The sequence below is a fragment of the Oncorhynchus mykiss genome, chromosome 6 (assembly GCF_013265735.2).
Source record: "Oncorhynchus mykiss isolate Arlee chromosome 6, USDA_OmykA_1.1, whole genome shotgun sequence".
NCBI lineage: Eukaryota > Metazoa > Chordata > Actinopteri > Salmoniformes > Salmonidae > Oncorhynchus > Oncorhynchus mykiss.
Genome location: NC_048570.1, coordinates 56,892,701 through 56,905,799, shown reverse-complemented (window position 1 = coordinate 56,905,799; position 13,099 = coordinate 56,892,701). Strand labels below are relative to the sequence as shown.

The 13,099-nt window shown below is 40.3% G+C and overlaps 1 protein-coding gene across 44 annotated transcripts in view; it reads left to right on the top strand.

The window, feature by feature from the left end:
* The window catches only part of LOC110526187 (CUGBP Elav-like family member 1), a 53,909-nt gene extending 41,318 nt beyond the window's left edge, over window positions 1–12,591 (top strand). For 8 of the 44 annotated variants that reach the window (XM_036980529.1, XM_021606930.2, XM_021606904.2 and 5 more), the window contains 7 exons: window positions 3,996–4,074; window positions 4,917–5,081; window positions 5,317–5,433; window positions 5,548–5,748; window positions 6,251–6,271; window positions 6,490–6,633; window positions 6,757–12,591. In XM_036980529.1, coding sequence (XP_036836424.1) covers window positions 3,996–4,074; window positions 4,917–5,081; window positions 5,317–5,433; window positions 5,548–5,748; window positions 6,251–6,271; window positions 6,490–6,633; window positions 6,757–6,884 — 855 coding nt within the window. In that variant the 3' untranslated portion in view covers window positions 6,885–12,591. The remainder of the gene's footprint in view (window positions 1–3,995; window positions 4,075–4,916; window positions 5,082–5,316; window positions 5,434–5,547; window positions 5,749–6,250; window positions 6,272–6,489; window positions 6,634–6,756) is intronic. The other 36 variants (XM_036980503.1, XM_036980501.1, XM_036980520.1 and 33 more) reach the window with 30 other exon arrangements.
* Window positions 12,592–13,099: the final 508 nt, after the last annotated feature.

Genomic DNA, 13,099 nt, shown 5'->3' with positions numbered 1-13,099 from the left:
CGGAGGGACGCACTGAAAATGTGTTATATTTAATCGCCGTCAAAATTGAATGTAGATCCATTATAATTTCTACAGTTTTAATGTGGTTTTACTGATTTAAAAGTATATTGAGTTCGCAGTGTGGTGCCAGGTAAACAACCTCTCCCTCAATGTCGGCAAGACAAAGGAGCTGATTATGGACTACAGGAAACAGAGGGCCGAACACGCCCCCATCCACATTGACAGGGCTGTAGTGGAGAGCTTCAAGTTCCTTGGGTGTCCACATCACTAAGGAATTGTCATGGTCCACACACACCCAACACAGTCGTGAAGAAGTCACGACAACGCCTCTTCACCCTCAGGAGGCTGAAAAGATTCGGCATGGGCCCTCAAGTCCTCAAAAAGTTCTACAGCTGCACCATTGAGCATCTTGACTGCCTGCAGCACGGCTTGGTATGGCAACTGCTTGGCATCTGACCGCAAAGCTCTACAGGGATAGTGCGTACTGCCCAGTACATCACTGCGGCCGAGCTCCCTGCCATCCAGGACCTTTATACTTGGCGGTGTCAGAGGAAGGCCCTAGAAATTGTCAGACTCCAGCCACCCAAGTCAGACTGTTCTCTCTGCTACAGCACGGCAAGCGGTATCGATTAGGGTTGAATGGCGGAAACCCGGTTACTGAGATTTACTGCTCAAAACCACTCCCCTTTCCTGGGAAAAATAACTGTAAGAAACCGGTAAATTATAATACATGATTTATAGAAACAGCATGACGTGAAATGGAACTGTTAAATTATATGCAATGTCTAAATCTTGCTTCTCTGCGGTATCAATCATCAAAGCTTATGTTGGGAACATACAGCCTATCTCAGTATATACATATGAGAAAGCAGTATGTTAACATTATTAAAGTGACTAGTGTTCCATTATTGAAGTGGCCAGTGATTCCATGTCTATGTATATAGGGCTGCAGGGTTGAGTAACTGGGTGGTAGCTGGCTAGTGATGACTATTTAACAATTTGATGGCCTTGAGATAGAAGCTGTTTTTTAGTCTCTCGGTCCCAGCTTTGATGCACCTGTACTGACCTCGCTTTTTGGATGATAGCGGGGTGAACAGGCCGTGGCTCGGGTGGTTGATGTCCTTGATGATAGTACCGATGCAAGTCTGGAACCAACAGGACCTGAACAGCTTCTACCCCCAAGCCATAAGACTGCTAAGTAGTTTGTCCGGGTAGCTATTTGGTTAAATATTTAACTATCTGCAATGGCCCTTCTTGCCCTAACTCTTTCGAATCACATGTGCTGCTGCTACTGTTTATCATATACCCTGTTAACTAGTCACTTTATCCTTACCTATATGTACATACAGTTGAAGTTGGAAGTTTTTTTTCCACAATTCCCTGTCTTAGATCAGTTAGGTTCACCACTTTATTTTAAGAATGTGCAAAGTCAGAATAATAAGAGAGAATGATTAATTTCAGCTTGTATTTCTTTCATCACATTCCCAGTGGGTCAGAAGTTTACATACACTCAATTAGTATTTGGTAGCATTGCCTTTAAATTGTTTAACTTGGGTCAAACGTTTTGGGTAGCCTTCCTCAAGCTTCCCACAATAAGTTGGGTGAATTTTGGCCCATTCCTCCTGACAGAGCTGGTGTAACTGAGTCAGGTTTGTAGGGCTCCTTGCTCGCACACACTTTTCAGTTCTGCCCACAAATGTTCTATAGGATTTGAGGTCAGGGCTTTATGATGGTCACTCCAATACCTTGACTTTGTTGTCCTTAAGCCATTTTACCACAACTTTGGAAGTATGCTTGGGGTCATTGTCCAATTGGAAGACCCATTTGCGACCAAGCTTTAACTTCCTGACTGATGTCTTGAGATGTTGCTTCAATATATCCACATAATCTTCCTCCCTCATGATGCCATCAATTTTGTGAGGTGCACCAGTCCCTCCTGCATCAAAGCACCCCCACAACATGAGGCTGTCACCCCCGTGCTTCACGGTGGAATGGTGTTCTTCAGCTTGCTTGCAAGCCTCCCCCTTTATTCTCCAAACATAACCATGGTCATTATGGCCAAACAGTTCTATTTTTGTTTCATCAGACCAGAGGATGTTTCTCCAAAAAGTATGATCTTTGTCCCCATATGCAGTTGCAAACCGTAGTTTGGCTTTTTTATGGCGGTTTTGGAGCAGTAGCTTCTTCGTTGCTGAGCGGCCTTTCAGGTTATGTCGATTATAGGACTCATTTTACTGTGGATATAGATACTTTTGTACCTGTTTCCTCCAGCATCTTCACAAGGTCCTTTACTGTTGTTCTGGGATTGATTTGCACATTTCGCACCAATGTACGTTCATCTCTAGGACACAGAACATGTCTCCTTCCTGAGCGGTATGACGGCTGCATGGTCCCATGGTGTTTATACTTGCACACTATTGTTTGTACAGATGAACGCGGTACCTTCAGGCGTTTGGAAATTGCTCCCAAGGATGAACCAGACTTGTGAAGGTCTAGAACTCTTTTTCTGAGGTCTTGGCTGATTTCTTTTGATTTTCCCATGATGTCAAAAAAAGAGGCACTGAGTTTGAAGGTAGGCCTTGAAATACATCCACAGGGACACCTCCAATTGACTCAAATGATGTCAATTAGCCTATCAGAAGCCTCTAAAGCCATGACATAATTTTCTGGAATTTTCCAAGCTATTTAAAGGTACAGTCAACTTAGTGTATGTAAACATCTGACCCACTGGAATTGTGATACAGTGAATTATAAGTGAAATAAACCGTCTGTAAACAATTGTTGGAAAAATTACTTGTGTCATGCACAAAGTAGATGTCCTAACCGACTTGCCAAAACTATAGTTTGTTAACAAGAAATTTGTGGAGTGGCTGAAAAACAAGTTTTAATGACTCCAACCTAAGCGTACGTGAACTTCCGACTTCAACTGTATCTACCTCAATTAACTCGTACCCCTGCACATCGACTCTGTACTGGTGCACCGTGTATGTAGGCAAATTATAGTTACTCATTGTGTATTTATTCCTTGTGTTAGTTGTCTATTATTTCTCTATTTGTATCCCTGCATTTTTGGGAAGGTCCCGTAAGTAAGCATTTCACTTTTAGTCTACACCTGTTGTTTACGAAGCATGTGGCAAATAACGTGATTTGATTCCTTATTTTTATTTTTTACAAACCACCTGCGGGCCAGATTGGACCACCTTGCGGGCCAGGCCATATGTTTTGACACCCCTGCTCTAGAGCATTGACCGTACAGTGCCAACTGGAGGTTGTCAATTTGTTATAGGACTTAATTTGACATATGGTTTCCATGGATTGAACGTTGTTAGTTTGTCCTCGTAAGTATTCCCCCTGACCTTAGGGAGTAGACACATTTATCTTATACTTTTGTATAAGTTTTTGGGCCATTTCCTTAATCTGACATGTTAGATGAAGACCCATTTTCTGCAACCAGCCAGCTCCATCCCTCCCTCCCCTCCTTGCTAATATTTGGTTTGCTGTGTTTCTTGAAGGATGTTAGATAACTGGCAACGATGCAAATATAAATCTATGTTGGATGGCCATCTAGTCTCATTTAAAGACCTGATATGTTTTCAATTGGCTTCTCTAATTCTGACCCTCCAATTATGTGGCCATTCCAATATAGACGGCAGAGCTTTCTACAATGCTGTTAGTGCTGCTCCATGGGTGTGCTGTGAATATCTTCCAACCTCTTCTTTTTCTTCACTGTCTTGCCTTCCTCTTAATTCCCATTTCATCCCACTCAGTGTTTCTCAGCGTCATGTTTTTTTCACCTCTTTTCTCTGTGATTCTTTCTCTCTTCATCACCAACATTGACACCTCCGCTCTTTCCTGTCCTTTTACGCTTCATCTGTCCTCCTGACCCACTTTACCTTTTTTCCCCACTCTGTCTCTCTCTTCTATTTCTTTCCTGAAAGCACAGTCCTGGATGCAGTCCTGACCCTTTGTGTTCTCTGTTTTGGTGTAATGTCTAGCTTTATTTACAGCTCCTCCAGCAGTCTGCCACCTCTGGGAATACCCTCAACAACCTTCACCCCATGTCTGGTATGTCAGGTAAAAACAAAGACATTTCCTACCTCTCTTCCTTCTCCCCACTTTCCATTCTTACACCCGCATGCTAAATGTATTTTCCTCCTCATCCAACTGCCATCAGTAATGTGCCTGGTGAAGATGTGCGTTATTGATACTGCTACGTGCATCATTCCCTGCATGCCTGAACTCCCAAGTAATCTGTTCAGTGTGGTGTGTTTGTGTCAAGCAGTGGTGAGGGAACATGTTAAAATCCTGCTTCTCATATATTAATCACATTTTGAGTTGAAACGCGCTGCCACCAGGAAACTCCAGACGTAAACACGAACACACAAACTGGTGTTTTTTTTTATCTGGTTTCTAGCAGTGTGTCTGCTGCAGTGAGTGGCTACTGATCGAATTCATCAAGGCAAAAACTGAGCTATTTAATGTTTTTCATTCCAATATGATAACCACGGGGTATGTCATGGGGCAAGCTACAATTATTTTACAAAGCCTGCTTTAACTTCATATTTAAACTTCATCCGAGTTGGTTCAAAATGTTTACCAAAGTTAGCTCATTATCCCCTTCTTGACTTACAACAATGCAGTGATCTGTGGGGTATCTGCTTTCTGTGTGTTTTGGCCAGTGCTCTTGTTGTGTTGATTGTGTGGGCTGCTAAGTTTGTACTTTTGCCTCCCATCGCACCCATTTTCAGATTGTGTTGGAAAGGTACCCGCAACTCTCTGCTTTAAGCTTCACATGCTGTAAAACAAAAACAGTGATTGCATGATCCTAGTTTCGACTCGGTGTAGCCTATATATTGACCTAAGCGAGATCTAGGTTCCATGGCCCGTATTGAGTGCCGATTATGCATGTGTCTCAGGGCTGAATGCCATGCAGAACCTGGCTGCTCTGGCAGCGGCAGCCAGCGCCACACAGGCCACGGGCAGCAGCGCTCTCACCACCTCTAGCAGTCCCCTCAGTGTGCTCACCAGCTCAGGTACGGGTACTGGACAGCAAGCACACTCATCATGGGACACCTACAAGGGTTGGTCACACTTCTTATCTCTCACCCCCTCACCTGTATGCATCTTTAACCTCGTTCCACGGACTTGCCTCTGTAAACACTGTTGTTTCTCGTGAACTTTTCCTCCTGTTGCCTTCCCCATCCCTTGTCTCTGCGTTCATTCTGTTCCCTGGTCTGTGAATTAAGACTTTGAAGTCCTACTAGCAGAGTTTTCCTCTAGGTGATTAATTGTTTTGGGGTTGACTCATCTCCACAGCAGGATCATCACCCACCTCCTGTAACAACAACTCAGTGAACCCCATGGCCTCTTTAGGGGCGCTGCAGTCGTTGGCCGCAGGGGCTGGAGCTGGCCTCAACATGGGCTCACTTGCAGGTTAGCAGACTCAAACATCTATTTGTATGAATTAATGTACAACAAATATATTATCTCAAATGTGAATAGTGCATGATACATATTCAAGGTATTCTAGCCCTAATCTTGTAACAGAGCTCCTGTGTCTAGGGATGGCAGCCCTGAACGGTGGTCTAGGCAGCGGCGGCATGTCGAACGGAACTGGTAGCACCATGGAAGCCCTTACCCAGGCCTACTCCGGGATCCAGCAGTACGCTGCTGCTGCCCTCCCCAGCCTCTACAACCAGAGCCTGCTCTCCCAACAGAGTGTCAGTGCTGCAGGGAGCCAGAAGGAAGGCAAGTAGGGGGATGAAGATGGGGCATAAAAGGGTTACATTTGAACATCTTGGCCATGTTCTGTTATAATCTCCACCCGGCACAGCTAGAAGAGGACTGGCCACCCCACATAGCCTGGTTCCTCTCTAGGTTTCTTCCTAGGTTTTGGCCTTTCTAGGGAGTTTTTCCTAGCCGCCGTGCTTCTACACCTGCATTGCTTGCTGTTTGGGGTTTTAAGCTGGGTTTCTGCACAGCACTTTGAGATATCAGCTGATGTACGGAGGGCTATATAAATAAATTAGATTTGTTGGAGTGGGGATGGGGAGATTTGTGTTAACTCAAATGTCTGCTCTACAGGGATCTCATGCTACGCTGTGATTGATGTTTGAATGTAGTACTAGTGCAAGGGATATTAAGAGTTTAGGTTCAATCATTTGTGATGTGACCTTCATGTGGCATATTGGTGAAAATATGTATTGTCACCTGCTGAGGGTTCTGTCTTGTTTTAAATATGCTGCTACAGCAAGCGACAGTCGGAGCACGGGTAAGAATTAATTGCAACACTCTGAAATGTTTTCACAGTACTAGTTGTTGAAAATGTCATTTTAAAATGAGCAGAAATCCGTATCAAAAGGCTCCTCGGCTAACATTTTGAAATGCTATTAATCTGTCAAAAATAAAATGGTTGCCTCTGGCTTAGTTGTATCCATTGTCATCTTGTGGTGTCAGATGTTTTAATAAATTATTTCCTGCTCTCTTAAGGCCCTGAGGGAGCCAACTTGTTCATATACCACCTCCCCCAGGAGTTTGGAGACCAGGACCTGCTCCAGATGTTCATGCCCTTTGGCAACGTTATTTCCGCTAAGGTGTTCATTGACAAGCAGACCAACCTCAGCAAGTGTTTTGGTAAGCTGGAGGATGGGGGAAACAGCACATCACTAGTAAGGCTGTGAATATAGTGTGTTCTTATTATGAAGGCAAGGATTGATTTGTATCTTGCATGTGACTTTTATCTGGATTCTCTTACAGGCTTTGTGAGTTACGACAATCCAGTCTCATCTCAGGCCGCCATTCAGTCGATGAACGGTTTCCAAATTGGTATGAAGCGACTAAAGGTGCAGCTGAAGCGATCCAAAAATGACAGCAAGCCATACTGAGCGCTTTATCTCTCAATTGGACTTGGTTAGGAAATGTTTTTTTCTGGTAAGTGGAGTGTGTGAAATAAGAAACTAAAACGCTGCTGCAAACCCCTACCCCTCTCCTCATTCTTCCCTCTCCCTTTACGCATGACAAGATGACCACTTTGCTGGGGTCAATCCTTTTTATTCTCTGTATTAACAAACGCAAGCAGAAAAAAAACAAAAAAACATGTGAAATGATACGTATATTTTGCTCAACTGAAACTGGACACTTACATTCTGTTTTGGTTTTTGAAGTAGTTTGTTTTTAAACATAATTGTATTTTTTTAAGTTAAGGTGGTCATTAGTTTTCTGTGTAAAAGTTTTAAGTCATAATGATGTTGCAGAATGACAGCCAGTTGCCAAAATATCCCCTTAATTTTTTACTCCTGCATCCACCACCACCTTATCCTGCCCCATGCCTCCTGGCCCCACTTAAATGAATCCCATCATAACCAAACCATCCACATTCGTAAACTGATACAGTACATTAGGACACTGAGCGTGATGCGGAGCCTTCCAGAAAACTGCCTTTTTGAAATGAGGATGGACAGACCATGCACCGGATAATGGCAAGAAAACAATAGCTGTTTGCCAACTGAAATGATCAATTATCTACATGTACGTATCTACATGTACTTCACTCCAGCAGACGAGACCTTTTCTATTTTTTATTTTGTATAAGTTGCCTGAAGTCTCTTTGTGATGCTCTACCAGGAATACAATGCATACTGTAGGCTTTTACTTATTATTTATATTTTTGTTTGTTTGTTTATTTATTCAACAACCAACAAGAAGCTTGAATTTCTTTCCTCAACATTATATTTTGGCGCAAAATATACTTTTTTACAGCTCTGAATGAATTGATTTGTAAGACGTCATCAGTATTGCCTTGGATGGTTTTATGAGATATTTAACTTGCCAACCTCTTGATTTGTCTCAAGACAATGTCACAACGCCACTCCCTTGCTTCAGGCATGTAGTGTAGTTTATCTGAAATACTTCACCCTTTTTTTTCAATTGGATATCTGATAGAGAATATGGGGTCCTGCATCATTTAACAGATACTGTGCTGAATGTATATGAAGGGAGGTATAATTGGGTCCTACTTTTAAGTTTGAATGAACACAGCCACTATGGTGTCATCTGGCTTAAGTCATTTTATTCCCCACCTGTCAGATGTGTAAATTTGGCCTTCTGTCTTAATGCTGCCCTTCACAGGGATTTTAAGAGTGGCAATAACTTAGTCTCTATTCTGTCACGATCTTTTAACTTCAAACGAGCATTCCGCCCCATTTAGAAACTTCACATTCAATCGATTTCAGTCCTACTTCTAACACTAAATGGAATATCACTTGGCATTTTAGGCTTGCAGCAATAGTGAGTGTTCTAGAAAAGATGTTCAAAAAAAAGTGCACCGTCGGACCATTTTGACAGATTCATCCTAAATGATCCAACCGTCTCTACTAATTACTGATGCAAAAATAATGCTCGAAGTAGACATTCTAATTTATTTGATTATTATTTATCCTCTGTGTTAACCCAAATGTTTTGTCATTATTCGTCATCCGCAGTTTTAAGTAGTCTGCTCTACCTCCGAGCTGGTTAGATGAGACTACTCACTCAAAATACTGGCTTCCCTGCAGATTTTTATTCCCTTGTGTGTATTTATTATTGACTAAAAACGCTAGCATTTCATGATTTGGCGACGTTAAATAAATGTTTATCACTACAACAAACGCAGTAATCAGTTTCTTAGACTTCCATTATCTTATGAAGTGTTTTTATGGAAATGGAAAATAAACAATTGTCCAGATGTATATTACAAAACTATTATGCCTTTTCTATTTTTATAGGGGTTTTATACTTCTCCGGAGTGTCGGGAACTATTTATTGCCTACATTATTTCTCTGAATTTAAATGATCGTTTTCAAGAATCTTCAACAGTATTTTGTAGAATCCTAATGTGACGTTGGTTACTATATTTAAATATGTGAGGGTTAAACTACTGACCTGTGTAGCCCTATTCAAGTGTTTATTGTTAATGTGCAACAAGTGGCAATTTTGTATACAACTGTCAATGAGTAGGATTTGCCAGAGCTGCTAAAGATTTCGAAACAGTTGTCCCCTTACATTTTAAGAATAGATGTGTGCCTATTTAACTATTATTTCCATGTGCATAACAATACCAACTGAGAAAATAGGCTTAAGCAGGGTTAAGTCAAGGGTATTTGCTGCCATTAAAATAAGTCCAAAGACTGAATCTCAACTGATGGGAGCACATAGTTGTTCATAGTTGTTGTATATGAACTAAACCATCACTGTAAACTTTGCTGTACATCTCATACATTTTGTTTCGTATGAAAGGCATCATTTTGAGTAAGCGTACAGAAGACGAATCCTTAAGAATAGCAGCAGATTATGGTAGAGGTAACATGAGAAGATGCCAAACACACAGAAAAGCTGTTTTGTTTACAAAGTGAAACAGACTAATGTAGTCTTAAAGTTTTATAGGTTAAACTTTTTTACTAATTTGTTATATAAAATGTCTGAAGTTTGTTTGCGCTGTCTTTACTTACCCTTTCTGTATTGTATTGGCAAACTGACTCTTATTTAAAAAGGTACCTCCTTGCCAGATACTGTACTTCACTGTTTTGCTGTGGATGTAAGTTGCATTGCATATGATGGAATTATGAACAGATAAAGCACAACATCCAAAGAGAAATGTCAATTGAGATTAGTTGACAATCAGCTCTCATAGATCATTATATCAAAGCACACTTCATCTAATATTGCTGGCTCATAACCCAGGTGACTCATTACAAGCAATGAATATCATTTTTTTTTTTATTTTTACAATCAGTTAGGAAATTATAAAAGCACATTGGGACAGACGGCACTAAACCCCTTGGGAGGATTATTTTCTGATCATTTATTTATTTTCATTTTTATTTTTGACTACAGTATTAAAAATCCTCAAACGTAATACTAAGTCACAAATGTTGACTGTACAGTAGTAGGCAGTCAGTGTGGTGTCTCGTGTTGTGTCCTGTAAGTTCTCACCTCAATTCTCTGTTCGCATGTTGCTTGTGTTCCCCCTCCGTCCTCTCACCCTTTCACCTCTTCTGTCTCACATTAAATGTTCTGTGTTTAGATTGTGTATCTGGTAGTGACCTCCTCCCTTCCCCATGCAAAGATAATCATTCATGATTTTCTTTTTTCTCCCCTCTCCTTTTTCTGTTGTTGCTTTAACCTAGGTTTGTCTCCCTGTTTTGTTTTATTCTAGATATCTTCGTGCCCGTTTGTTCATCGTTTGCCTAGCATGTTGATGTGACGTCAAAAGTTCATCGTCCAGTTCGTTGTCCTCTGCACCTCTCTGACGCTTGAAATGTTCACCTTTTTGACCTTTTGGCATTTATTGGGGGGGGGGGGGGGGGGGGGTTCCGTGTTTCTCTCTCTCCCAGTAGGGTGCGCTAGAAAGACTGCCAAGAAAATCAATGTATAAAGCTACATGAGTATTGTTTTAAGCAAAAAAGAGAATCTATTTTTCTAGAACTTACTGACATAACCACTCGATTTTTCCAAATCTGTTTAATTTTGTTTTGTTAAATTTTTACCTTGATAGTAAACTCATTTCTTTTTTTCATTATGTTTTGAGCGGTCTTCCTAGCGCCCCCCAACCTACGTTTTTGTTTTGTGTCTGAAAACAACCAATCAATTTATAGAAACGACTTCTGTGTTTGGGTGTTTTTTCTCTTGTAAGTTATACACTTTTTTTTAGGATGTCTTTGGTCACATTTTGCTGAACTGGGGATGACTTTGTAATTTTGTGCTAGGCTAGTTGGCATGATGGTAAATTTTTTGGGAGTGACAACGATATACACTTGAATCACCGTTTTTGTCTTTCAGTGTGTGAAGTCATCACAGGCACATAATGTTTTAATTTCCTTTTGTGTGGAAATCATCCTTAGTCTGAATAATAAAATATACTAAATTAGCAGAATTTCTTTTCTTTTCACAGTTAAATATATATTTAGCATGCACGTTTTTTGTAACTGCACTGTAATCCTCAGCAAAATGTGATTGAGTTTTTTGTTTATAGAAAGAAAAAAAGATGAATAAACGAGTGCCAAATGATACTGTTGGACACATTTATCTCTTACACGTTACCCACTGAAGTTATGATCTGGGCAACAAAAAGTAGGTGTTGGTTTCTTTTTCAACGTTAATGTGGTGGGTTGTACCTCGTAGGTTTTCATGTGTGTGTTTAGTCTCATTTTAGGGACCCATATTTTACATTAGGATTTGAGGTGAAGTTAGGTGTTGAAAAGATTTAGATTTTTCTGTACAAGTAGTCCCCAAACTAGGTCAAACAACAAAATCAAAGATCTCATGCATTAAAACCAGGTTATAAAGCATGTGCCCTTAAAGGTTTATTTGTAGCTACTTCAGGATTAATTATGTTGGGTTGGGAGTGTTTTCAGTGATTTGTTTTTGTCTCATAATAAAGGCTAAACACTACCTTTTCATGCAGGTCCTGATAAACTTTGTATTTTACTCCCAGAGAGCACAGGTTTTATTAGCATACCTTGTCTTTTAATATAGATGTATTGCATTGGCACAGTCTGTAGCGTGTGAAGTGATGCTTTATCTGACCTTATGATTTTGTCTGATAACTTTTGCCGTGTTAAGTGTGTGTCGTTGTGCATTAACCTTGTCAATTTGCTTTACTTGGGCAAAATGAATCCCTTCTACTGTCATCATTTAAGTGGTCCACATCTATACAAACCATTGTCTTTGCAGTTGTTAAAACATGGCTCCATCCCTGTTGGTTAACGTCAGGGCCCTCTTCTCAAACCAGGGTTGGGTCTTAGAAATGGAACCTCTTCCCACATCATAGAACTGTCAGGTGTTCTGTACTCGGAACTACCCTTTAATTATTTTCACCGTTAAAAACCACTTCTCTGGGTTATTGATCTCCCATTGTTCAACAAAAAATGTGTTGGATGGAATCTCCTAAAATTAATTGACCTGCAGAAAAAATAGACAAATTGTAATTGGATTGACTGGGCTCATTTCATTTTAACATTGTGATAGATTTGTATTTCCAGATTTGTCAGCTGCTAGGTCTGAGTTTAAATGTGATCCTAAAAAAGAAACCTGTTGGATATTTTTAGCATTATTATTGGTACAAAGTGACAAATTTTCTATTTAAAATTTGGTTTGTACAGTTTTTGCCTTTTCTACTTGAACAAAGTTATTATATTTCACAATGTGACATTGAAATTCAAAGAAGTTCAACCATGTAGAGCTTACTTGCCACATGACCAAACCTTAGTCTGTACAGCTGTAATATTAATTGATAAAATAATGCATTTCTGTGAAGTCTCCTTTAGTTGAATTCAATTAAATGGTTTTCTTTATATTTGTTTTGTTTTACAATGTTGTGATTTTGCTGTGAGGCATAGACATTGCTGAATTTATTACATGGCCAAAACAGTTGCTTTTTAAAATAATTTCATTTCGATATTGTCTTAAATGTTTTGGATTAAGGATAACACGGTCTCCACAGGCGTGAAGCTAAGTGCACACTCAATAAGCAGTCATTTTGTGAGCCAAAATTGTGATCCCTATTTGGTTGGTTGGTTGGTTTGTTTATGTACAATTAAACATTTTAAAAATTCATATTAAAATTGTCTCTGACTATTTGCCCTTTTCTCTGAAGAAAATATGAAGGCATAATGTGTTGAAATATCCGAGTCAACTAGAAAAGGTACATTTCCTGAACATATTTTTGCTTGCGTCAAAGTACATTTCATGGTAGGGGAACACAGTTTACAGATCTCTGTTGAGAGCCTGAACTGCAAGTTTAGCTAATTTATTTACATGAGGACTCCTACTGGTGTCTTGATTTACTGCAATTTGTAAAAGCAGGAAACCTTTTCAATTTAGGCCTAGGATAGGCCCATTCTCCTGCTGGGAGTCTGACGGCCTTATGTGGCATGAGTATAGCCTCCATTATGATTACCATTGGACAAGAGAGAGGCCTGACTAGACAATTTGGGAAGCATGGGCTCTGGTGCTGAAAATGACCAGACATGTTTGTCTTTCTCACCAACCCACAAACGTTAAGGGACAGGTTGGAGCAAGCAAAACGAAGACTAGACCTGTATTTCAAAGGTTGCAGGCAGCA